The following is a 24,029-nucleotide window of genomic DNA, read 5'->3' on the forward strand; positions in this document are numbered from 1 at the left end:
GGGAAAGAGAGTGTGTGGAGCAGTGGGTTTAGTTTTAGATTGCTCTAGCAAAGAGCTGGCACAAGCATGATGGGCCAAACAGCCTCCTCCTATGATGCAAACTGCTACGGTTCTATGGATTGGTAAGAGAACAGCACCAATTGGAATTTCTACCCTTTAGTTGCTTTGATTAATTTTCCTGATGTCATTTTATTCCTTTAGACGACAACCATGAGCACTTCAATTTTTTTATTTCTTTACAGCAAAAATGCCCCTAGGAAAAAAATTTATGCCATTTTCCTGTAAGTATAAATAAAGCATAATCCTTGTATGGGGCGTGCTCCCCTTGGAGTGGATTTAAATTATCTACAACACTGTTTATTTAAACTTTTTTGTTGCAAATGTATTTTTTTTACAAATTGCAACAATTTCATAGCACATTTGCACAGTGGGACAATTCTTCTCACCACACACAATAAAACCACAATTAAATTTTCTTAAAAAAATCCAAAGAGTATTTGCCAACCTTCTTTAAGGAGTTGCAGTTAAAACATGTTGGCTTTAAAAGTCTGAAAAGTCTTAAAAGCTTTCACTGACTCACCTGAATAAAGCTATCAACTTTTAAAAGTTAGTACAAGTCGCTAGAAAGTTGCAATAAAGTCTTCAGTGTTTGAATTATTTTTCCCTCATTAAAATATCTAATAAATATAGCAACATGGCAGTGCCATGTAACAACAATATTCTGATTTCAATTCAAATTTTTTAAGTTGTCTGTAAAAGTCAGTATTATACAGGGTTAAAAACTGTATGTAAAAACATATAGGAAGAACATAAGAAATATGTTCAGTATATCTGTTGTTATGCATGCTTGACTTCCTCAACAATATAAATCTGTAAGGAGACAAAGCTTTGAATTGTTCTGCAGTGAGGTGTACACAACTCTGGAGAAATATGATTTCAAAAAGCACTTTTTCACCCAGAGTGAAATAAGATCTGCAGCTCTTTAAAACTATCAGTTACATTTAACGTGGATGCAAAAAATTCAACTGCGTAACCTGTTCAGTAGCTTAAGTTAATATTTACAAAGTCCCATGTGAGACATTGAATTTACTACGAAATTAGCATTTAGAAGAGATTGTAGAATTCAGTCTGAACCAGGCTCCAGTCAGAAATCCAGTGATTGACACCCATTTCCCCACATTACAGCACCTTGCATATTATCGATACTGAGGTCTGGGGTTCCTATTTACTTAGCAAATTCCTACGCTGAGCAAGTCTCATAACCATCAAGAAAAAAAAACAAGCTCAGTATTAAAAGGCATTTAAGATGGAACTTCCTCTCCCCAGATACTGCCAAGTAGTACAGGATTAACGTGTGCACAATGTGTAAATGTACCACTCTTCAGTGCAATATGCCCAGCACAGGTAATTCTAAAGAGAATGCAATCACAATGGTCCCGAATTTCCTGCAAAGTTTCAGCACAACTGCAGCATAAGAGTGGGGTGGTATTTTTTCCTGAGGAAATTCGCACATAACTCTTTCCAACCAGTTTTACACTGAAACATCGGCAAACGCGAATTTCCTCGATTGTTTGCTCTTTCTTCCAAGGTATGTCTGCCAAAACCCTTTGCCTCTCAGTCTCCCAATCTCGAGAGTTTCCTGAATTTAGACAAGTAATGTGCTGCGTAAATTTATGCTCATGAATTTATGCGCAGCACAGCCCAAAGTCAGCTGATAGCAGCGTAACTGAGACTTATGGAGTTTGAAAGTGATTTTCTGCGCCATTTCCTTAGGGACCTGCATTATACTTAACCAAAGTGCGGTCAGTCTCAGCGCACACAAAATTTTCAGACCCCTACCCCACCCCCACACGTTCAGAAGGACGAAGCAACTGGAATGGCCTTCCCAATGGACATATTTCTGTTTTGCATAATAATGGAAGAGGAAATGGAGCAACAGAGGCAAGTGGTTCTGAGAGTGAGGCACCATGGCAGAAGACAGCAGCCCACTTGCTATAACACCTTTTGGTGGTGCAGCATTTGTGCTTGTTTTACACTGGTTTTTATGTTCCAGCGCAGGAAAATGATCTCCGTAGAAAATTTCGGCGTAAGTTCCCGTTGGCAAGATTGCGCAGAAACAGTCGTAAAATTCGGCATAATTTCTGTATAAGTGCGATCCAGGAAATTTGGGGCCAATTAATGTCAGCAGTCTCCTGCTCCAACTCCAAGCCAGATATGACCTTCAATGTTCCTTTGGCCCTCAACTGAGAGGATGCGAACAAATGCATGTAATCGCCAATCAATCAACTGCACAAGCACAAAGATTTGTGCTCTTATTTTGCAAAAAGACAGCTACTGGGCTAGGTTACACTGGTATAAAAAGTTACTCGGACCGTTTTTTGGTCAAAAGGTTGTGGATCAACTTTTCTTTTCAATAAAAGCTTAAAAGTTTCCTATTCACATAAATGTAGTCAGAGACAATTGCCTTTCAAAAAATTCATGAATACCAAGACCATTTATAAATCTTTTTACATTCCCTGTATCTTTATGACTAACAAAGCAAACTCCTTTACATTCAGTAATAAAAAGAAAATGCTGGAAATACTCAGCAGGTCAGACAGAATCTGTGGAGAGAGAAACAAAGGGTTAACAGTTCAGGTCAACGACCCAAAAAGTTAACCCTATGTTTCCCTCTCTCCACAGATGCTGTCTGGCCTGCTGAGTGTTTCTAGCATGTGCTGCTTTTATTTCAGATTTCCAGTATCTGCAGTATTTTGCTTTTTTCCCCTTTACATTCAGGACTTGGTCAGAGGGTGTAACATGTACCTGCGGAAGAACCAAAAAGGCAAATCGAAACTGAAAGCCACTCCTTTCCTACTTGATAAAATTCAGCCTTCGAAGGCGTGTTGCCCACTGCCAAAAAGCAGCAACAATATCCAGCAATTTCTGCAGGCCAGACAGAGTCACTCTCTCTCTATTCCATTGGATTCCGGTGGGCCATCTTTATCACGATGCTTTGTTAACACCCGAGCTGCATTTTGCTAGCACAGTCTTAGTAAAAAAAATGCAATTCCATCCAACCAGAACCCGCATTTCTAGCAAGAGTCTCTGCTGTGTAAACGGGGGAGTAAAAATCGCACAAAGCTAAACAATCTGCATCACATCCGCATTTCTTGCATTAATTGTATTAATCTGTAGATCGTGGTTTCCACCACTCAGCTACCTAATTACCTGTCACTTAAAAACACAACTGCAAAAAAAATTGTCAAAGGTGTCAAATTGTTGGCTGTGACACAGCACGAGTTAAATTAATGGTTGCAACACAATTCTTTAAACTTGTACTAACAGGTTTGCTGCACGATTACCACCCATGCAAAAAATAAACAGACTACATGCCAAAGAATACATAAATAACAAAACACGTGGCATACGGAGCACACATTACTATCAAATAGCCTTTGTTTTAATATATAAGCAAATTTCCCATATGGCACCCCCCCCCTAAAAATAGAACATATATATTAAGGACGTCTTAAGACTCTGATTTCCCATATGGGTCACTTACTTCACGTTTCATAGTTAAAAAAAATTCTGCAGAAGTCAGAGTTAGTGGCATTCAGAAACAGGTACTTTGAGGGGAAAGGAAAATCTTTTGATTTCCTCCTCCATTTGGAATACGGATTTCCTCTTCCTCTTCAGACGCTACCCCTGCATTGCCAGGAAGCAATCGCCACCCAAGAGATTGGGCAGACAACTTGCTCCTGAGACCCCCATCCCTTGGAGCAAAGCACGTCACCTGCTAGCTGCCTCAGAGGTGGGGTGGGGGGAGGGAACTGCGAGCCCGTCACATAGAAAAGCAGCTGTGAGTGAACCCACATCCCGGCACACTGGGGCAGGACCACGGAAGAATACAAAGCAAGTGTCTGAAAAATTAATAACAAAATGGTGACTATTAAAAACACATAGTGTAAGTGATTAACATGAGAAATCTGAGCTGTCTGCACATCTCTGTTGCATATGTTATATACATCGTAGCTCTGTTTGTACAGTAAATTTCTTATTTTTCATACAGTCTTTTAGACAAAGGTAACACACCAAGCACAGTGCTTTAATCTTACTTCGTACCTCGTAGGACCTGTAGGACAGAAATAAGTGCGCCTGTTCTTTGAAAAGTACACCCAATAACGTTTGTATACTGCAGCCACTCTTTCACACTTTAAAAAAAAGACACAGAACAGTAACGAAAAGCCCTTTGAGTGCCAGCCTGTGGGGTTTAATTTTCCCAGAATATGTATATTTTAAAATCATTTAAAATGGGCCCTTTTTCCATTCTTTTCCAATACACAGGATATTCCATAGAATGTACAGCACAGAAACAGGCCATTCGACCCAACAGGTCTTTGCTGGTGTTTATGTTCCAGACAAGCGTCCTCCTACCATACTTCATCTAACCCCATCAGCATAACCTTTTATTCCTTTCTCACTCATGTACTTATCTAGCTTCCCCTTAAATGTATCTATGCTATTTGCCTCAACTACTCCATGTGGTAGCGAGTTCCACATTCTAACCACTCTCTGGGTAAGGAAGTTTCTCCTGAATTCCTTATTGGATTTATTAGTGACTATCTTATATTTATGACTCCTAGTTTTGGATTCTCCAGAGAAAACCAATCAATCAATACTGGAAGAAAGTATGGAGCCATTTATATATTTCTTTTTGACATTTTGGCTGGGTGGGGGGGGGGGGGGGTTGGGGTTGGCACACAAAAACAAAAATAATAATGCAACTTGAGATCCTCAAAGGGTCAAGTCAAGTGCACGATAAAAAGATAACACCGCAACTTTTTTTTAAATCATGAAAGAGGGGGCTGTAGCATCTTATTCAGAGAACTGAAAGATACTGTCCGGGTTATTGCTGTCTGCTGGGGTGTTGGGCTGTAGCATCTTGGTTGGTGTGGTTTTACCGTGGGACTGAGAGGAGGAGGAGTGGGAACTTTCACTGGAGCTGCTCCGCGTCTCGGTGCTGGTGCTGGTTTTTTTCATCTTGCGTCTTTTTGCCAGTGGTGCCTTGTCCACGTTCTGCAGGCAAAAGCCTTCCCTTTTGCATTTGTTGAAGGCCTATGTGAAGGTCAAACAGGGGAAAAAAACCGGCAGAATTAATTTAATCAGCCGTGTCAAAAGCAAGTACAACAACAACTTGCATTTATATAGCGCCTTTAATGTAGTAAAATGTCCCAAGGCGCTTCACAGGAGCGATTATCAAACAAAATTTGACACTGAGCCACATAAGGAAGTATTAGGACAGGTGACCAAAAGCCTGGTCAAAGAGGTAGGTTTTAAGGAACATCTTAAAGGAGGAGAAAGCGGTAGAGAGGTGGAGCGATTTAGGGAATTCCAGAGTTTAGGGCCTAGGCAGCTGAAGGCACGGCCGCTAATGGTGGAGCGATAAAAATCATGGATACTCAAGAGGCCAGAATTGGAGGAACACAGAGATCTCGGATGGTTATAGGGCTGGAGATAAGGAGGGGTGAGGCCATGGAGGGATTTGAACACAAGAATTAAATTTTTTTTAAAAATCAAGGCGTTGCTGGACCGGGAGACAGTGTAGCCCCTGCTTAAATCTCTTCAGTCTGGTTTCTGCAATGCCTAAAGCACCGCCAACAAGGCTCAGTCAACTCCTACATCCTACTGTTAATGTCTACCCTTTCTCCTTTGTGAAGCATCTTAGTACACTAACTTCTGTTAAAGGCACCATACAAATGCAGGTTGTTGTAGCCAAAGAACAACCATAATTAAAGGGAAAACGGAAAGAATTTCCTTACGTGAAAGGTCGCCTTGACATACGTGTGGACAGAAACACCCGAAGAACCAAGAATGTCTGGAGTCATAAGTGGGTTGGATGATAACTGACTGCTGTCCTGAAGCCATTCGTTGAAACGTAGGCTCGACATTTTAATCCGTTTATTTGGGTCAACAGTTAGGAGCCCTGCAAGTGAAAAGTGCAAAGAATTACAAGCAGATCGCAGCGGATATTTTACCGTCCAGTTTTAGAGGGTCTTCTGTCACCGCAACTTCTCCCTTCCCTTCAACTGGGATGGAATTCCTCGGATAATCCTCCCCAAATGCAGGTTACTCACAAGAGGCATTTCAAAAGGCACTCGATAAGGTGCCACATAAAATGTTGTTACACAAGGTAAAGGCTCATGGGGTTGGGGGTAATATATTAGCATGGATAGAGGATTGGTGGATTAGAGGGTTGATAGAGGACAGAAAACAGAGAGTAGGGATTAACGGGTCATTCTTAGGTTGGCAGGCTGTAACTAGTGGGGTGCCGCAAGGATCGGTGCTTGGGCCTCAGCTATTTACAATCTATATGAATGACATGAAGGGACCGAGTGTAATGTATCTAAGTTTGCTGACGATACAAAGCTAGGTAGGAAAGAAGGAGGGCACAAAGAGACTGCAAAGGGATATAGACTGATTAAGTTAGTGGCAAGAAGGTGGCAGATGGAGTATAATGTGGGGAAATGTGAGGTTATTCACTTTGGTGAGAAGAACAGAAAAAGAGAATATTTCTTAAATGGTGAGAAACTATTAAACGTTGGTGTTCAGAGACTTGGGTGTCCTCGTACAAGAAACACAAAAAAATTAGTATGCAGGTACAGCAGGCAAATAGCAAAGCAAATGGCATGTTGGCCTTCATTGCAAGGGGGTTAGAGTACAAGAGTAAGGAAGTCTTACTACAGTTGTACAGAGCTTTAGTGAGACCTCACCTGGAGTACTATGTACAGTTTTGGTCTCCTCATCTAAGGAAGGATATACATGCTTTGGAGGCGGTGCAACGAAGGTTAACTAGATTAATTCCTGGGATGAGAGGGTTGTCCTATGAAGAGAGGTTGAGTAGAATGGGCCTATACTCTCTGGAGTTTAGAAGAATGAGAGGTGATCTCATTGAAACATATAAGATTATGAAGGGGCTTGACAGGGTAGATGCTCAGAGGTTGTTTCCCCTGGCTAGAGAGTTTAGAACCAGGGGGCATAGTTGCAGGATAAGAGGTCGGCCATCTAAGACTGAGACGAGGAGGAATTTCTTCACGCAGAGGGTTGTGAATCTTTGGAATTCTCTACCCCAGAGGGTTGTGGATGCTGAGTCATTGAGTATATTCAGGGCTGAGATGGATAGATTTTTCGATTCTAGGGGAATCAAGGGATATGGCAATCAGGTGGGAAAATGGAGTTGAGGTCAAAGATCAGCCATGATCTGATTGAATGGCGGAGCAGGCTCGAGGGGCCGTATGGCCTACTCCTGCTCCTATTTCTTATGTTCTTAAGAGATAGAGAGAAACTGTGACTGCTGGAAATCTGAAATAAACATAGAAAATACTGGCAATACACAACAGGTCTCAGCATCTAAAAAGTGAAAGGACAGGTTTAGTGTTTTGGAGTGCAGACCCTGTGCCATTTCTCTTTTCAGATGCTGGTTATTCACAACCTTTGAAGATTTTAATGAATACTAAAAGGTTATGTTTGGCCACGAACAATATAAATAACACACTTCAGGAGGACATAGACAGATTGATGAAATGGGCAGACACATGGCAGATGAAATTTAACACAGAGATTGGGAAGTGATACATTCTGGTAGGAAGAATTAGGATAGGCAATATAAATCGTAGTATCATATTAGGTACAGCACTGGAAGAGGCCATTCGGCCCTTCGTTCCTATGCTGGCTCTTTGAAAGAGTTATCCAATTAGTCGAATGGCCTACAGCTCTGCTGTGCCTACTATGATACTATGAAGTGATTTAATTCCTTAAAACTGGAACTCTTTATAAAAAATACAGGGAAAACGCCCTAATTCAGATACTTGACAAATTAACCTAACCGTGCCCAATCAAATGAGTCAGGTTCAGCATTCTGTTTGGCATTCATCCCTTATGCTTTTTAAAAAAAAATTTTAAAACAATTTTCACTTCCTTTCTCTCCCCCCCCCCCCCCCCCGCCCCTCTTCTCCCCCGGAAAGAGCCACCACAAGCTGAGTGAGGTATGCTTCCATGATTGCCCAATTCTGTCCTCTTGCCAAATCAGGTCTCCTTTACAGCTGGGGTGTGTGTGTGCGTGTGTGTGTGGGGTGGGTGTTCTGCTGACTTCATCCACGAGGAGGCACCGAAAGCCTCTGTTCACAACAATGGGGGCTGCAACTATGCACTGAGATTCAACCCTAGGAATCCTCACTGGCGGCTGGGGGTGAAAGGAAGGAATGAAATGTTGAAGAGCTGGAGGGTATTGGAGCTCGGGCAGACGCGGATCAGCTGATCTGGTTTTTGATGCAATACCACGCTTCCGTTATTCTCATTGCAAGTTTCGTCTCAGTGACATTTCATAAAATGAATATTAGGTTGGAGTTTCGGGAGTTATTTACTTTACCATCAGCATTTTTATATTAAAGTTTAAGGTTAGAATCTAATTTCAACAGTGCCTAAAGCAGTGATGGAGGGGAGGATGCCATGGCCTCAGAGCCCCTGGGCTAGGGAGGGAAAAGTCAGTCACTGCCTAGTTTTACCTTGTATCAATTCCTTGGCCTCTTGCGAAACGTTTCTCCAGGCTTCCCCTTCAAAAGAGAAGTCCCCTTGTTTTATTTTCTTCATGATTTCTTCTGCACTGGTGGAAGTCAATGTCTTTTCTTCACACTGGAATGGCACTTTCCCCGATAACATGGTATACTGCCGGAGGGAATAACAGTCAGAAATGAATACGTGCCAAGTTTAAACCCTGAAAGAGAAAATATTTCTTTAACCCCAATGTATGTATTTGGGTCCATTACAATATTTTTGTGCAAGTCACCAATTTTTTTAAACATAGAAACATAGAAAATAGGAGCAAAAGTAAGCCATTCGGCCCATCAGGCCTGCTCCACCATTCAAAATTATCATGGTTAACCGTCTAACTCAGTACCCTGTCCCCTGTCCCCAAATCCCTTGATCCCTTTAGCATTAAGAAATATATCTATCTCCTTCTTGAATATATTTAATGACTTGGCCTCCATTGCCTTCTGTGGTAGAGAATTCCACAGGTTCACCACCCTCTGAGTGAAGAAATTTCTCCTCATCTCGGGTCTAAATGGCATACCCCGTATCCTGAGACTGTGACCTCTGGTTCTGGACTCCCCAGCCATCGGGGAACATCCTCCCTGCATCTAGTCTGTCTAGTCCTGTTAGAATTTTATATGTTTCGATGAGATCACCTCTCATTCTTCTAAACTCGAGTGAATATAGGCCTAGGCGACCCAATCTCTCCTCATACCTCAGTCCTGCCATCCCAGGAATCAGTCTGGTAAACCTTTGTTGCACTCCCTCCATGGCAAGGATATCCTTCCTCAGATAAGGAGACCAAAACTGCACACAATACTCCAGATGTGGTCTCACCAAGGCCCTGTATAACTGCAGTAAGACATCCCTGCTCCTGCACTCAAATCCTCTTGCAATGAAGGCCAACATACCATTCGCCTTCCTAACTGCTTGCTGCACATGAATGCTCGCTTTCAGCGACGGGTGTACAAGGACAACCAGGTCTCGTTGCACCTCCCCTTTTCCCAATCTATCACCAGATAATAATCTGCCTTTCTGTTTTTACAACCAAAGTGGATAACCTCACATTTATCCACGTTATACTGCATCTGCCATGTTATTGCCCACTCACCCAACTTATCTAAATCACATTAGAGCCTCTTTGCATCCTCCTCACAGCTCACATTCTACCCCAGCTTTGTGTTGTCTGCAAACTTGGAAATGTTACATTTAGTTCCTTCATCCAAATCACTGATATATATTGTTAGTAGCTGGGGCCCAAGCACTGATCCCTGCGGTACCCCACTAGTCACTGCCTGCCACCCGGAAAAAGACCCGTTTATTCCTACTCTCTGTTTCCTGTCTGTCAACCAATTCTCAATCCATGCCAGTATATTCCCCCCCCAATCCCATGTGCTTTCATTTTGCACACTAACCTCTTGTGTGGGACCTTATCAAAAGCCTTCTGAAAATCCAAGTACACCACATCCACTGGTTCTCCCCTATCTATTCTACTAGTTACATCCTCAAAAAACTCCAGTAAATTTGTTAAGCATGATTTCCCTTTCATAAACCCATGCTGACTTTGTCCAATCCCATTAATGCCTTCCAAGCGTCCTGTTATCACATCTTTTATAATAGACACTAACATTTTCCCCACTACTGATGTTAGGCTACTGTAATTCCCTGTTTTTTCTCTCCCTCCTTTTTTTAAATAGTGGGGTTACATTTGCCACCCTCCAATCTGTAGGAACTGTTCCAGTCTATAGAATTTTGGAAGATGACCACTAATGCATCCACTATTTTCAGGGCCACTTCCTTTAGTACTCTGGGATGTAGATTATCAGGTCCTGGGGATTTGTCAGCCTTTAGCCCCATTAATTTCCCTAGCACTATTTTTTTTACTAATAATGGTTTCCTTCAGTTCCTCCCTCTCACTAGACCCTTGGTTCCCTAACACTTCTGGGAGGTTATTTGTGTCCTCCTTTGTGAAGACTGAATCAAAGTATGTGTTTAATTGTTCTGACATTTCTTTGTTCCCTATTATAATTTCCCCCATTTCTGACTGTAAGGGACCTACATTTGTCTTCACTAATCTTTTACTCTTGACATATCTATAGAAACATTTACAGTCAGTTTTTATGTTCCCTGCTAGTTTACTCTCATACTCTATTTGTCCCCTCTTAATCAATCTCTTTGTCCTCCTTTGCTGAATTCTAAATTGCTCCCAATCCTCAGGCTTGCCGCCTTGTCTGGCAATTTTATATGTCTCCTCTTTGGATCTAATACTATCCCTAATTTCTTTTGTAAGCCACGGTTGAGCCACCTTTCCTGTTTTATTTTTGCGCCAGACAAGAATGAATAAATGTTGTAATTCCTGCACACGTTCTTTAAATATTAGCCATTGCCTATCCACCATCATCCCTTTTAGTAAAGTTCCCCAATCTATCACAGCCAACTCACACTTCATACTTTCGTAATTTCCTTTATTTAGATTCAGGACCCTAGTTTCGGATTCAACTACTTCACTCTCCATCTTAATGAGGAATTCTATCATGTTACGGTCGCTCTTCCCTAAGGGACCCCACACAAGATTGTTAATTAATCCTTTCTCATTGCACAATACCCAGTCTAGGATCGCCTGTTCTCTAGTTGGTTCCTCAATGTATTGGTCTAGAAAACCATCACATATGCACTCCTGGAATTCCTCCCCCACAGTATTATTGCTAATTTGGTTTGACCAATCTATATGTAGATTAAAGTCACCCATGATTATAGTTGTACCCTTCTTGCATGCATCTCTGATTTCCTGTTTAATGCCCTCCTCTACATCTCCACTACTGTTTGGGGGCCTATAGACAACCCCCACTAACGTTTTCTGTCCCTTGGTGTTTCTTAGCTCCACCCATACAGATTCCACATTGTGATTTTCCAAGCCAATATCCTTCCTCACTACTGCATTGATTTCCTCCTTTACTGACAACGCTACCCCACCTCCTTTCCCTTTTTGCCTGTCCTTCCTAAATATTGAATACCCCTGGATGTTCAGTTCCCATCCTTGGTCACCCTGCAGCCATGTCTCCGTAATCGCAACTATATCATAACCGTTAATATCTATCTGCACTGTTAATTCATCTAGCTTATTGCGAATGCATTAAGACACAATGCCTTTAGACTTGTCTTTTTAAGATTGCTAGTCATCTTAGTTTTATTTTGCACTTTGGCCCTATTTGTTTCTCGCCCTTGTTTTCTCTGCCTTCCACGATTGCTTCTTCCCTTTCTGTCTTTTGTTTCCATCCTTGTTTCCCCCTCCTCTGTCTCCCTGCTCAGGTTCCCATCCCCCTGCCATTCTAGTTTCAACCTTCCCCAACAGCACTAGCAAACACCCCCGCGAGGACATTGGTCCCGGTCCTGCTCCTGCTCGGGTGTAACCCGTCCCGCTTGTACAGGTCCCACCTTCCCCAGAACCAGTTCCAATGTCCCAGGAATCTAAATCCCTCCCTCCTACACCATCCCTGCAGCCACGCATTCATCTGGTCTATTCTCCTGTTCCTATACTCACTAGCACGTGGCACTGGTAGTAATCCCTTTTTTTAAACCTCTGTCGTTGGTACCGATATGGACCATGACTACTGGCTGTTCACCCTCCCCCTCCAGAATGCCCTGCAGCTGCTCCGTGACATCCTTGACCCTAGCACCAAGGAGGCAACATACCATCCTGGAGTCACGTTTGTGGCCGCAGAAACGCCTATCGGTTCCCCTTACAAATTGAATCCCCTATCAATATAGCCCTGCCTCTCTTATTCCTCCCCTCCTGTGCAGCAGAGTCACCCGTGGTGCCACAAACTTGGCTCTTGCTGCTTTCCCCTGATAAGCCATCTCCCTCAATAGTATCCAAAGCGGTATATCTGTTTGAGAGGGAGATGGCCCCAGGGGACTCCTGCTCTACCTGCCCAGTCCTTTTACTCTGCCTGGCGGTCACCCATTTCCTTTCTGCCTGCCTAATCTTTACCTGCGGTGTGACCACCTCACTGAACGTGCTATCCACGATAATCTCAGCATCGCGGATGCTCCACAATGAATCCACCTGCAGCTCCAGCTCCGAAATGCGGTTAGCCAGTAGCTGCAGCTGGACACACTTCCTGCACACATGGTCGCCAGGGACACCTGTAGTGTCCCTAAACTTAGGGCGAGTATTAAATGCTTTGATTTTGAATGGTGGGTCCTCCCACAAATGAGCTAATCAAGGAACCTCAACATCAGCTTTGTGGAATGGAGATTGTTTTAAAAAAAAGCAAAGTATCTAAACTAGAGATTAAGGCCCCAAAATTCTTGGGGAGATGGGGAAAGAGATCATTTAGGGCAGAGGGGAACTTCCACAAACCCACTTCTAACATCCTTTTAGAAGTCCCAGGGTCAGGGTAATTTAAGTGTTATGGGTCGGCCCCTATTCCATTTCCAGCAAAAGTGAGGTGCCCATATGACAATAGGGGAGGGAAAGGGGATGGGGTTGAGGGAGGAATTTCAATACAGAACTTTCCATAGCATTCACAGTCATGTAGGGGCTCTGAGAGCGAAGGGGGCAGGAATTGAAAAAGCTCCTTTGTTGTTCCCTTGTGCCAGTTTCAACAGTGCTCTGTGATTGACTGCAGAGCTGAAACTGGTCTGGCAATTTTATACTTAACCCTCTCCCCCAGCTATTCTGGTACGCCAGGGACTCGAAGGAACCTGGCACCCAGCGTTACCAAGAGAGCAACTGAGGAAAATATCTTCCTCATTTACATCATAGTGTAACACAAATGCCCATTTGCGGACAGGTGTATTAGGGCCCCACCCTAACAGCACCGATAATTGTGACGGGGCTGAAAAAGGGCGGAGCTCTGGTGGATCTGGGTTCCATCCCAAATTCCACCCCCCTCCCCAGCATTTCAGGGCCTAATATTTTTTTTCACCAAGTACTTTGTCAACTATCACAAAATTACAATACAAAATTATGAGGCGTTTCAATGAGGTAAAGAGAGAAGAACTACTCCCACTGGTCAGTGAGCTGGTAACTAGAGGGCATACATTTATTATTACAAAAAAATGAAGGGAGAGGAAAGGAGAATTTTATTTTTTTTTAAACGCAGAGGTTTGTTAGGATGTGGAATGCTCTGCCACAAACAGTGGTGGAAGCAAAATCCATAGCAGATTTTAAAATGAAAGGCCAGGGGATAGGGAATAAGTGGATAGCTCAGAGAGCCAGCACTGGCATGGTGGGCTGAATAGCCTTCTTCTGTGCTGTAAAGGTCCATAATTTGATGTTTCTGATCATGAATGGGTTTTATAGAGATCAATAAGCAACGAGAACCAGGCTCCCCTGGGACATCGGCCATGGAGAGAGTGCAGAGGAGATTCGCTAGAATGATACTAGGGTTGAGGGACTTCAGTTATGTGGAGAGACTAGAGAAGCTGGGATTGTTCTCCTTAGAGCAGAGAAGGTTAAGAGGAGATTTAATAATGGTGTTCAAAATTATGAAGGGTTTTGATAGCATAAATAAGAAGAAACTGTTTCCACTGGCAGGAGGGTCAGTAACCAAAGAACACAGATTTAAGATAATTGGCAAAAGAATCAGAGGGGAGGAAGAGAAATTTTTTTACGCAGCAAATTGTAATGATCTGCAATGCACTGTCTGAAAGGACGGTGGAAGCAGATTCAATCGTAACTTTTAAAAAGGTAATTGGATAAATACTTGAAGGGGAAACATTTGCAGGGCTACGGGGGGAGTGGGACTAATCGGATAGCTCTTTCAAAGAGCTGGCACAGGCATGATGGGCCGATTGGCCTCCTTCTGTTCTGTATGATTCTATGATAAATTTCCACCAACTTACCAGGATGACACCCAAACTCCACAGATCGCAGGATTCATCATAACCATCATCCTTCAGTAGCTCGGGAGCTGCGTAATGTAGCGTAAAGCATGGAGTCTTCAATGGTTGATTATCGGGAGGCTTCAATCGTGCAAACCCAAAATCTATTATTTTTATTTCCGTACTGTCACTATCATCAGTGTATAACAAGTTCTACAGAACAAGGGGCGGGAGGAGAAAAAGGAAACTGGACTATTAATAAATTCCGTCACCCAATACCTACAAAATGTTCTGTGAAACAATGAACCTTTAGATAGCATGCTCCTGCAAAATGTAGCATTCCTTTTTCATTAGATTAGATTATTACCTGAAAATGAGGATCATTTTATGTCTTTCTAAAAGCTGACACAGCAAACTAAAAATACCAATTACATCAGTGTTTTTGATTCAAAATCAAATTACAAGCATCGGCTCAGCTCAGAGAACTAAATGTAAATGGATAAATAGGATTATTTTGAAGTGCTGTGATGTGATTCATGCCCCATTTATGGTCACAGTACAAATATGATCATTTTAATTTACTAGAGCAAACATCAATTGCAGCTGAATATTGCCAATTATTTAGCTTCATCTCTCTCGTCAATGTCACAGCATGCAGTGTGTGCCCCACCATAGCTTGTGCTATGCATTTACAGTAGATCGCACATGTACACCCACACACAAAATAAACTGGGAAGCTCATTTGAGAGTTCCACTCACAATTTTCAGCTGTGCCACTACTCAATGAAGCAGGGAAACCCCACCTCCCACCCCAACTGAGTCACGCCCAAAAGGTTAATCTATTTTCGCTTTCTGATACACAGTGATTTGTTGGATTATAATAACTTTGTCGACTCTCAGTGCTGTGGGTTCAATTCACGATGAGAGGTATTGTTTTATTAATGCTAAAGGCTGATCATTGAGCTGCAATAGCCACATCACAATTCCCTTTTACGTGAAGATCTCCGAAAAGGCTATAAAAAACACAGTATAGGTATTGACACATATGGCAAAAATGCACAAGACATATAACAATATATGACTGAACCCATTCAATACAGAGGAATATTAAAAAGTGTTAAAGCTAACGCTTCTAGGGAGAGTTTGCCGGTCTGATTTGGTCACATGAAAGGATGAAAATTGGGAAGGATCTTCTAATCCTGCTCAAAAGAGCACTATGGATGAATAATGGAATTTATCTAAATATAACACCTGTAGTATTAAGGTGTTTAACAGCAGGAAAAAAGTGCATACCACTGGCACAACGTCAAGACGTGAAGTGAAGCAGTAAAATATGGGTCAGAGGTGTCTTACTTCAAATGTTGCCTTTGCCCGGATTTGCTGATGACCAGGCTCCAATTGTCTACAGGGCATGTAAAAAAAATTAAAGTTGCACGAGTGGTTTAAGTTCAGATGTTAGTTCCCCTCAGTGACTCTCCTCCAAAATTAGAAAATGAGCAGTGGCTAGATACGAACAATGAGCCATTGTAACAAAACAGGGCCACAGCAGCAGTGAGCCAACATTGGGGAACAGTATACAGAGCTTAGGCCAGGTACAACCATCTGAAAATCGTCACCATAGTAAGCGGCCTGCCTGAAAATCTCTCATCCCCTAAAATGGTGAATTATTGTGTGTGTGTGTGTGTGAGAGAGAGGGAGTGAGCGCACAGAATGAAGTGCGAGTTCGTGGGAGGGAAAGAATGCAAGAGGAGAGAGAGAGAGAGAGAAAAGCTTGTTAAATTTAGGACTGATGTGACTATAGTCATATAATCTTACAGTACGGAAGGAAGCCATTTGTCCCATCGTGCCTGTGCCGGTCCTTTGTAAGAACTATCCAATTAGTCCCACTTCTCATCTCTTTCCCCATAGCCCTGCAAATTTTTTATTTTCAATTAAAGATCAAATTCCCTTTTGAAAGTTACTACTGAATCTGCTTCCACCACCCTCTCAGGCAGTGCATTCCAGATCATAACTCGCTGTATTAAAAAAAATTCTCCTAATCTCCCCCATGAAATACACATCCCATCCATTTTTCCTTCCTACCGTACACTTGTCTGCACCAAATTTCATCTGCCATAATTCTGCCCAATAACATATTTTGTCCAACTCAATCTAAAATTTCTGAGCTGCCTCTTCCGGTTTCACTGTCCATTCTGGTATCACCTGTAAATCTGAGCAATTAGTTTCTGAATCCAAGTTAGTGATGTAAATTAGAAACAGTAATGGTCCCAACATCAAGCCGAGGCACCCCACTCGATATTCCCCCCGCCAACTCCCCACCACCAACTCTGACATAAGAACATAAGAAACAGGAGCTGGAGTAGACCATTGGCCCTTTGAGCCTGCTCCGCAATTCAATAACACCATGGCTGATCTCCAACCTCAACTCCGCTTTCCTGCCTGATCCCCATATCCCTTGATTCCCTTAGTGTCCAAAAAAACTCCTTTAACAAATATCTTTAGCAAGTTTTCTGCCTTTCAGCCAATTTTTAAAAAAACTTTTCTTAAGATTTCCCCTGAATCGGCACAGCTTTGAGGTTAACTAATAGCCTTTTGCGTGGAACTACAAGGATTGCTGACATATTAAACAGAAATGCCGCACCGAAGCAATACAATGATAGAGATTTGGATATGCTTTTGGAGCTAACATCTGCTGCATCAGATCTGGAGGTGTTCAATGATAGCACACTATCAAAAAAGAAATATGGAAATGTCTTCCATCCCTTGAAACAAGCATTCCTTGCCTCAAAGATCACATAACACCCCCAACCACGCCCACCCCCACCCCAGGTCTAAACAAAAGAAACACCAGCTGAGGCAGAATAATACTGGAAATTTAACACAAATTACATTTCTTTATCATCAGAGAGCAGCAATATTTTACAGTAAATGACAAAGGAGCAAAAAGTAAGGAATCTTACAACACCAGGTTATAGTCCAACAAATTTATTTTAAAATCACAAGCTTTCGGAGATTATCCCCTTCGTCAGGTGAATGAGTGAAAAGGTTCTCAAATCGCATATCTTATACTAGGCTGGGACAGCATCACACCAATCAAAAGGTGTCGTTGTTATTCGTTGTTTTTAATATTCCCTCTCTCTCTGCCATTTGGGTTTCTTTCTGTCTGTCTGTGCATTTGACACAATGTATATCCAGTGTACTGGGACGTGCTGTTCGCCGTGACTGGCCTGTTTGAATAACAACGACACCTTTTGATTGGTGTGATGCTGTCCCAGCCTAGTATAAGATATGCGATTTGAGAACCTTTTCACTCATTCACCTGACGAAGGGGATAATCTCCGAAAGCTTGTGATTTTAAAATAAATTTGTTGGACTATAACCTGGTGTTGTAAGATTCCTTACATTTGTCCACCCCAGTCCATCACCGGCATCTCCACATCATGAGAAAAAAGTAGTTATTTGTCAGGCTTATGACACAGCTTATGGTAATATAGTAGAGCAAAAGTCCCCAGAAAACATTCAATTCTGGGAATAGTCTTGTTGTAACAAAGGGATGCTATTACTAATGCCCTTGTCACACCATAGCAGAGTAAATGCAAAGCAAACATCATACTATAGAGCTGTTGCATTTCAATCCCTTCTGATTACATCATCCCCAGTAGTGGAATAGCATGGCGTTGCTCTTTTAAGATACTGCAACTCACACCAGAGCGGTCTGCCTACCCACAGCCTCGGTTCCACTGCTCGCATTAACACAAAAAGGACCGGAAGCATAACAAGTATGGATAGAGCATTCTGCCCATGTACACTGGATGCACTGGGTTCCTTCAACATAACCTGGGTGACCTGACTGGTGTAACTTTAATGTGCCTTGCTCATCCCAGTAGGCATTAGACAGCTAGCTCCCAGCTCTCTGTTATTTCCTACATAAATATATGCAATTAAGCAGAACATTTATTCTACTCAAGGAACGGCAGTTTATTAGGGATGTTACGGTACTCAGTTGTTGAGAAAATCATTCTTCCTGACCTCAAGCACTATTAATAAATCCCAAACTTCACATGCTGCTTAGATTACAAAGAACCAAAAGGTACAATTTATTCTTTCTGCTGTATAATTAGTGCTTTACACCACTCAGTACAGCAAGCACCTTTTCATGGCACTGGAGTACTAATACGCAATGGCAATTTGTTGCAGGAGAATTCAGGTTGGTCATACTTGACTGACACATAGCAAATTAAATCTAACACTGATGAATGTAAAGAGCGTTGCATGTAGGTTTAAAAAAAATTGTGCCTTATAAGTATACAAGAACGGAAGTGAATTAGCAAAGGGAGATTTAAAAAGGGACTGAGAGTAGTAGTAGATTTGTCGCTTTCATTGCTCCGGACAATGCAGCCGAGCAATTAAGAAAGCTAATAAAATACTAATCTACATGGGGTATGGTAATAAGGCTTTACAATAACAACTTGCACTTGTATAGCAGCTTTAACGTAGCAAAATGTCCCCAAGCACTTTACAAGAGGGACTGGTCACCAAGTAGGGGATTGGGAGAAAAGTTAAGGGAGGCGACTGAAGGTACAGTTGAAGGGATATGTTTTGAGGAGGTTGTTGTAAATGCGGAGAGAGATGTGGCAATGTGGAGGCCCTTAGGAAGGGATTTCAAATTGTGGACCGTGTAAATTGATGGTGGAGCATTTGGCGAGATGAGGGAGAAATACACAGGCAGCCAGATTCTTTTTGGGCAGGAGGTGGGGGGGGTGCGGTGGTGGTGGTGAGGAGGAGGAAAACACATAATAGGCTCGAGTCTGAAGAGAGGATAATCGGCAGCTGGAACGTACAGCTGGAGATGACTGCAGAGGAGCTGGGGGAAAGCCATGAAGAGATTTATAGAAAAGGACATCTACCAAAGGATCCCTTTAACTTGTTCACAAACAAATCTCATCATTAGACTTGTGTGCTTGACATTGCACATCTGTATTACACAGACATACATTACAAATATATTCACTTTAAGAAGTTTACAGTTACTGCAAGTAGAATTTGTGTAATTCTCCACACTGTGAGGGGCCACGTAGAAGCAGCAAGCAAAGGCCAGGTGCTTCCTAACAGCTGGTTATGAAATGGTAGTTTTACTTACCTTCATGGCTGGCGATAGCACATGTGTTCCACAGAAAGGAACAGGTAGAAAAATACTTTATATAAAAAAAAGGACAAATAGTCGACTAGTTAAATATTTCAGTTATATATGGCAGTTCTACAATACCTCAACTGGTAGTTATTGTTGTCAATCAGGCTTTGGTGACCGTAGAGTGGTACAGCCAAACGGTGCCAAAAATAGAATTTGGGTTCACTGGACAAGTTTCGTCAGTTAAGAGCAGAATGGCCGCAGAAGTGTCGGAGAACTGAGGCAGGGAACACAGCAAAGGGGAACAATAGTAAACGGTGAATGATATGTATGGGGAACAGAAAGGAAAAATAGCTTAAAAACAAACAGGGCTGGCCAACATGGGAAATCCAGATGGTTGCTCCACCTTCATTACTTTGTAATGTTTTGAACACATTCAATACCTCAGGCTTCAAGTCCCTGTGGACAACTCCCACATCATGCATATGACTGACAGCGGAGACCAATTTGCGCATTATGTGACTGGCTTCTGTTTCACTGAAATGCTTCTTCTTTCGGATCCGCTCGAGCAGCTCTCCCCCTTTCAGCAGTTCCATCACTAAGAATGTGTGCAGCTAAAGAAAAAGGGGAGAAAAAAGAAATCAAAGTAAAACTTTCTGCTAATCCAGAGTAGGGATATCAGAACTCCTTTCAGTCACTCTAATTAAGTGATACAGAACATCACTGATTTTCTCCATGTCTTTTGATGGAACAATGAAAATCTTGCTTCTTTTAATTCTTTCAAGACACAGTTTCTTTAGCTCTTTCACAAGCCTAACCAACAGCTACCAACTCTTACTTCACTCTAAGTCTTTCTTCACCTCACTACCTCCTCTGATTTCAAATGGAACTTCTGCACCTCCTCCATTGCCTAAGCAGTCCCTCTTTGTGTCAAACACCGTTTCTCACCAGCTCCCTATAAAACCGAAGCCCATCCAAGACTTAATTATGGCTCCTATATCTGGGAAGACTCTCCTAGAACTCCTCACACATCCCTAGATAGGACACAAGAAAACTCTTGTTATTTGGAAGGCAACTCAGCCTGCTCTCCCTCTGTCTCTCTCGCAAACTTCTTTATTTTGTCAATAATATTGCTCTGAACTTTCCTCTCTTGCACCTTTTAAGCTCCAAAGGTGCCATCCTACATGGTATTCCTCTTTCCTGCATTCTCAACATGTTGAAATCAAGTCTCTTAGACTGCAATTAATTACTTCCCAGGACCGTAAATCTGTGGAACTCCTAACATCCTCCAGTCTTCCTTTCCTCCTATAGCCTTCAAGCTTGGCTTTATCTAACCACTGGTTGGTCTTGGAGGGAGTACAAAAACAGATAACGAAGGAATTAAGCACTTGTGCTTTGAAGAAATGATACGGGTACTAAGGATGTTGACATGGGGGAAAAGGGCAGCCTGGAGATGATATTATCGCGGTATTAAAAATCTTAAAAGAGAATTGATTCCAGAGAGATATTTAGCATTAACACAAGCTCTAGGACAAGGGAAAATAGATTCACGCTTAGTTAAGAAAAGGTAAGTATGTAGTGAAGGTAGAGCAGAATATAAGTCAGAGGAAGTTGTGACCAAACTGTAGTGTGCTCTGGCCAGACTGCCTCAAGCACTGTTTCCAGTTTGGGTCAGAGAGAAACAAGTGAGATATTCAAGTATACTCAGATGGAGGAATTACTGTGGCAACATTATCCCAGATACTTCACACCCAAGATTCAAAGGAAGTGGAAATAAGCCTATATAGGTGATTTTTTGCCACAAATACAAATAAGGAATACTAAGAGGTAGCCTAAAATGTAATATAAATTTCAAAATTTGTTTAATATGTAAATCAAGTCAAATGTACAAATATGTTAAAATACAAAACAAACTGCCCTCATAGTCTGATGCCATAGGCTCATTAAAGTTAATTTTCCCAATTTCATGGGTATTGCAGGCTTTTGATTAAATCAATAAATCATATGACATAAGAGTATTTCAACTGTTAACTTCTTCAAATAAAGCAAGCGCAGTGATTAAAGAACAATAGTTGCATTTTTTTTTAATATAAAAGGACTGTATTCTTAGGTAAATTACGGCAAAATGATAAAACACAGAGAAATCCAGCTTTGGATGCATTATTAACACCATGTTGAGAGAATATTTTTTCACCTTTCCATCTTGCAGGCCAACATCACTGTGGATATGTTTCCCAGCAAACCCGGTTCCAGGTGGGGAAACTTACCTGGAATATTTGGTTATAAAACACTGGCACATCATAAACTCATGACAATGCTCAGTTACCGGCATGAATTACTTGCTCGTTACTCAGTGGCGAGTCCTGTAGTGCAGCAGCACCGTGAATTTGCTTTCTTCACTGTGTTACAGGCACCATTTCTGATAACTCTGCATGTTCAGCATCAAAAATCTATTCAATTCTTCACCATTCAAAACTTTGCAAGAGCTCCACCCCCCCACCCCAACCTCCCCAGAGCTCCAAAGTTCCTTTAAATTACATCACCAGAATGCTTAAGCTTTTTTAAAAAAGAGATGCCAACCTGGTCTCATAAATTAGCTTGAAAAAAAAATCCAAAAGATACCTTATATGAAACAATCCAATACTACTAATTCTTTCCATTTGTTGCTGGCTAATGTTACTGAAAAGCACTCTTTTCATGTGCTAATTTTCATTAAGGAAAAAAAGCTGTATTAACTCAGTGAGGATACACCCCTGATTAAAACACAAAGCTTTACCTCAAAATCAAGCACTTCACACAATCGACAGATGAAAGGAAATCAAAAGTTTTGATGGCATGAATGTTATTGTATTTTCCATAAAAATTGGTGGCACAAGAATCTACAAGTATCTGTGTGGTTAGGTGTCTTAGGGTCAGACGGCAATGAAAAAGATGCCGATGTATTCCAGTTTTGTTTTTCCTGCTCTGCGTAAATACAATTTTGTGAGTGTTTGTAGAGCAGTCAACTGATGTGTTTTGTGGCATGTTTGTACGTTAATATTGCACAAGGCTAATTTACCTCATTTTTAAAAAAAGAAATAAACCCGGTCTCATTTACAATTTAGAAAGCACAAACTTACCACAGCATAAACTGGTTGGGATGAGCTTGATCTGCTTGGCTCAGGTATTTCAAAATTATGAAGGGTTTTTATAGAGCAAATAGGGAGAAACTGTTTCCACTGGCAGGAGGGTTGGTAGCCAGAGGACAGAGATTTAAGGTAATGGGCAAATGAACCAGGAGGAGATGATGAGAATTTTTTTTACGTAGCAAGTTATTATGATCTGGAATGCACTGCCTGAAAGGCTGGTGGATGCAGACTCAATAGTAACTTTCAAAAGGATATTGGATAAATACTTGAAAAGGAAACATTTGCAGGGCTATGGGGTAAGGGCAGGTGGAATGGGACTAATTGGATAGCTCTTTCAAAGAGCCGACACAGGCACAATGGACCGAATAGCCTCCTCCTGTACTGTTAGATTCTATGATTCTAGGCAGACCCTGCTCCCCCCGCAAGGAAGATATGATGTGGAGATGCCGGTGATGGACTGGGGTTGACAAATGGAAGGAATCTTACAACACCAGGTTATAGTCCAACTGTTTTATTTGAAAATCACAAGCTTTCGGGGGCTTTCTCCTTCGTCAGGTGAGTGTGGGATTCGGATTCCATGGAAGGTTACCGCATTTATAGTCAGAGAACAATACCTGGTGATTACAGATAATCTTTCCAACTGCCCGTTGTCAAGGCAATCAAAGTGTTCAGACAGAGAGATGTTACATACAGGACCACCGAATACACAAACGGCCAGAACAAAAGAGAGAGAGAGAGAGAGAGAGAGAGAAAGAAAGAGAGAGAGAAACATCCGAAATGAAGAGAAAGACAGAGAATGATCCGTTGTATTAAAAACAGATAACTTTTTTTCGCTGGTGGGGTTACGTGTAGCGTGACATGAACCCAAGATCCCGGTTGAGGCCGTCCTCATGGGTGCGGAACTTGGCTATCAATTTCTGCTCGATGGTTTTGCGTTGTCGTGTGTCTCGAAGGCCGCCTTGGAGAACGCTCTCCAAGGCGGCCTTCGAGACACACGACAACGCAAAATCATCGAGCAGAAACTGATAGCCAAGTTCCGCACCCATGAGGACGGCCTCAACCGGGATCTTGGGTTCATGTCACGCTACACGTAACCCCACCAGCGAAAAAAAGTTATCTGTTTTTAATACAACGGGTCATTCTCTGTCTTTCTCTTCCTTTCGGATGTTTCTCTCTCTCTCTCTGTCTTTTGTTCTGGCCATTTGTGTATTCGGTGGTCCTGTATGTAACATCTCTCTGTCTGAACACTTTGATTGCCTTGACAACGGGCAGTTGGAAAGATTATCTGTAATCACCAGGTATTATTCTCTGACTATAAATGCGGTAACCTTCCATGGAATCCGAATCCCACACTCACCTGACGAAGGAGAAAGCCT

The 24,029-nt window shown here is 42.0% G+C and overlaps 1 protein-coding gene across 1 annotated transcript in view; it reads right to left on the reverse strand.

The window, feature by feature from the left end:
• Window positions 1–815: 815 nt before the first annotated feature.
• Window positions 816–24,029, reverse strand: part of LOC137326717 (ribosomal protein S6 kinase alpha-5) — a 218,586-nt gene continuing 195,372 nt past the window's right edge. The window contains exons 13-17 of the mRNA XM_067992069.1: window positions 19,969–20,139; window positions 14,419–14,610; window positions 8,544–8,703; window positions 5,802–5,965; window positions 816–5,097 (exon numbers count right to left, since the gene is read on the reverse strand). Of these exons, the coding sequence (XP_067848170.1) occupies window positions 4,858–5,097; window positions 5,802–5,965; window positions 8,544–8,703; window positions 14,419–14,610; window positions 19,969–20,139 (927 nt within the window). The 3' untranslated portion in view covers window positions 816–4,857. The remainder of the gene's footprint in view (window positions 5,098–5,801; window positions 5,966–8,543; window positions 8,704–14,418; window positions 14,611–19,968; window positions 20,140–24,029) is intronic.

The sequence above is a fragment of the Heptranchias perlo genome, chromosome 10, assembly GCF_035084215.1.
Source record: "Heptranchias perlo isolate sHepPer1 chromosome 10, sHepPer1.hap1, whole genome shotgun sequence".
NCBI classification, from domain to species: domain Eukaryota; kingdom Metazoa; phylum Chordata; class Chondrichthyes; order Hexanchiformes; family Hexanchidae; genus Heptranchias; species Heptranchias perlo.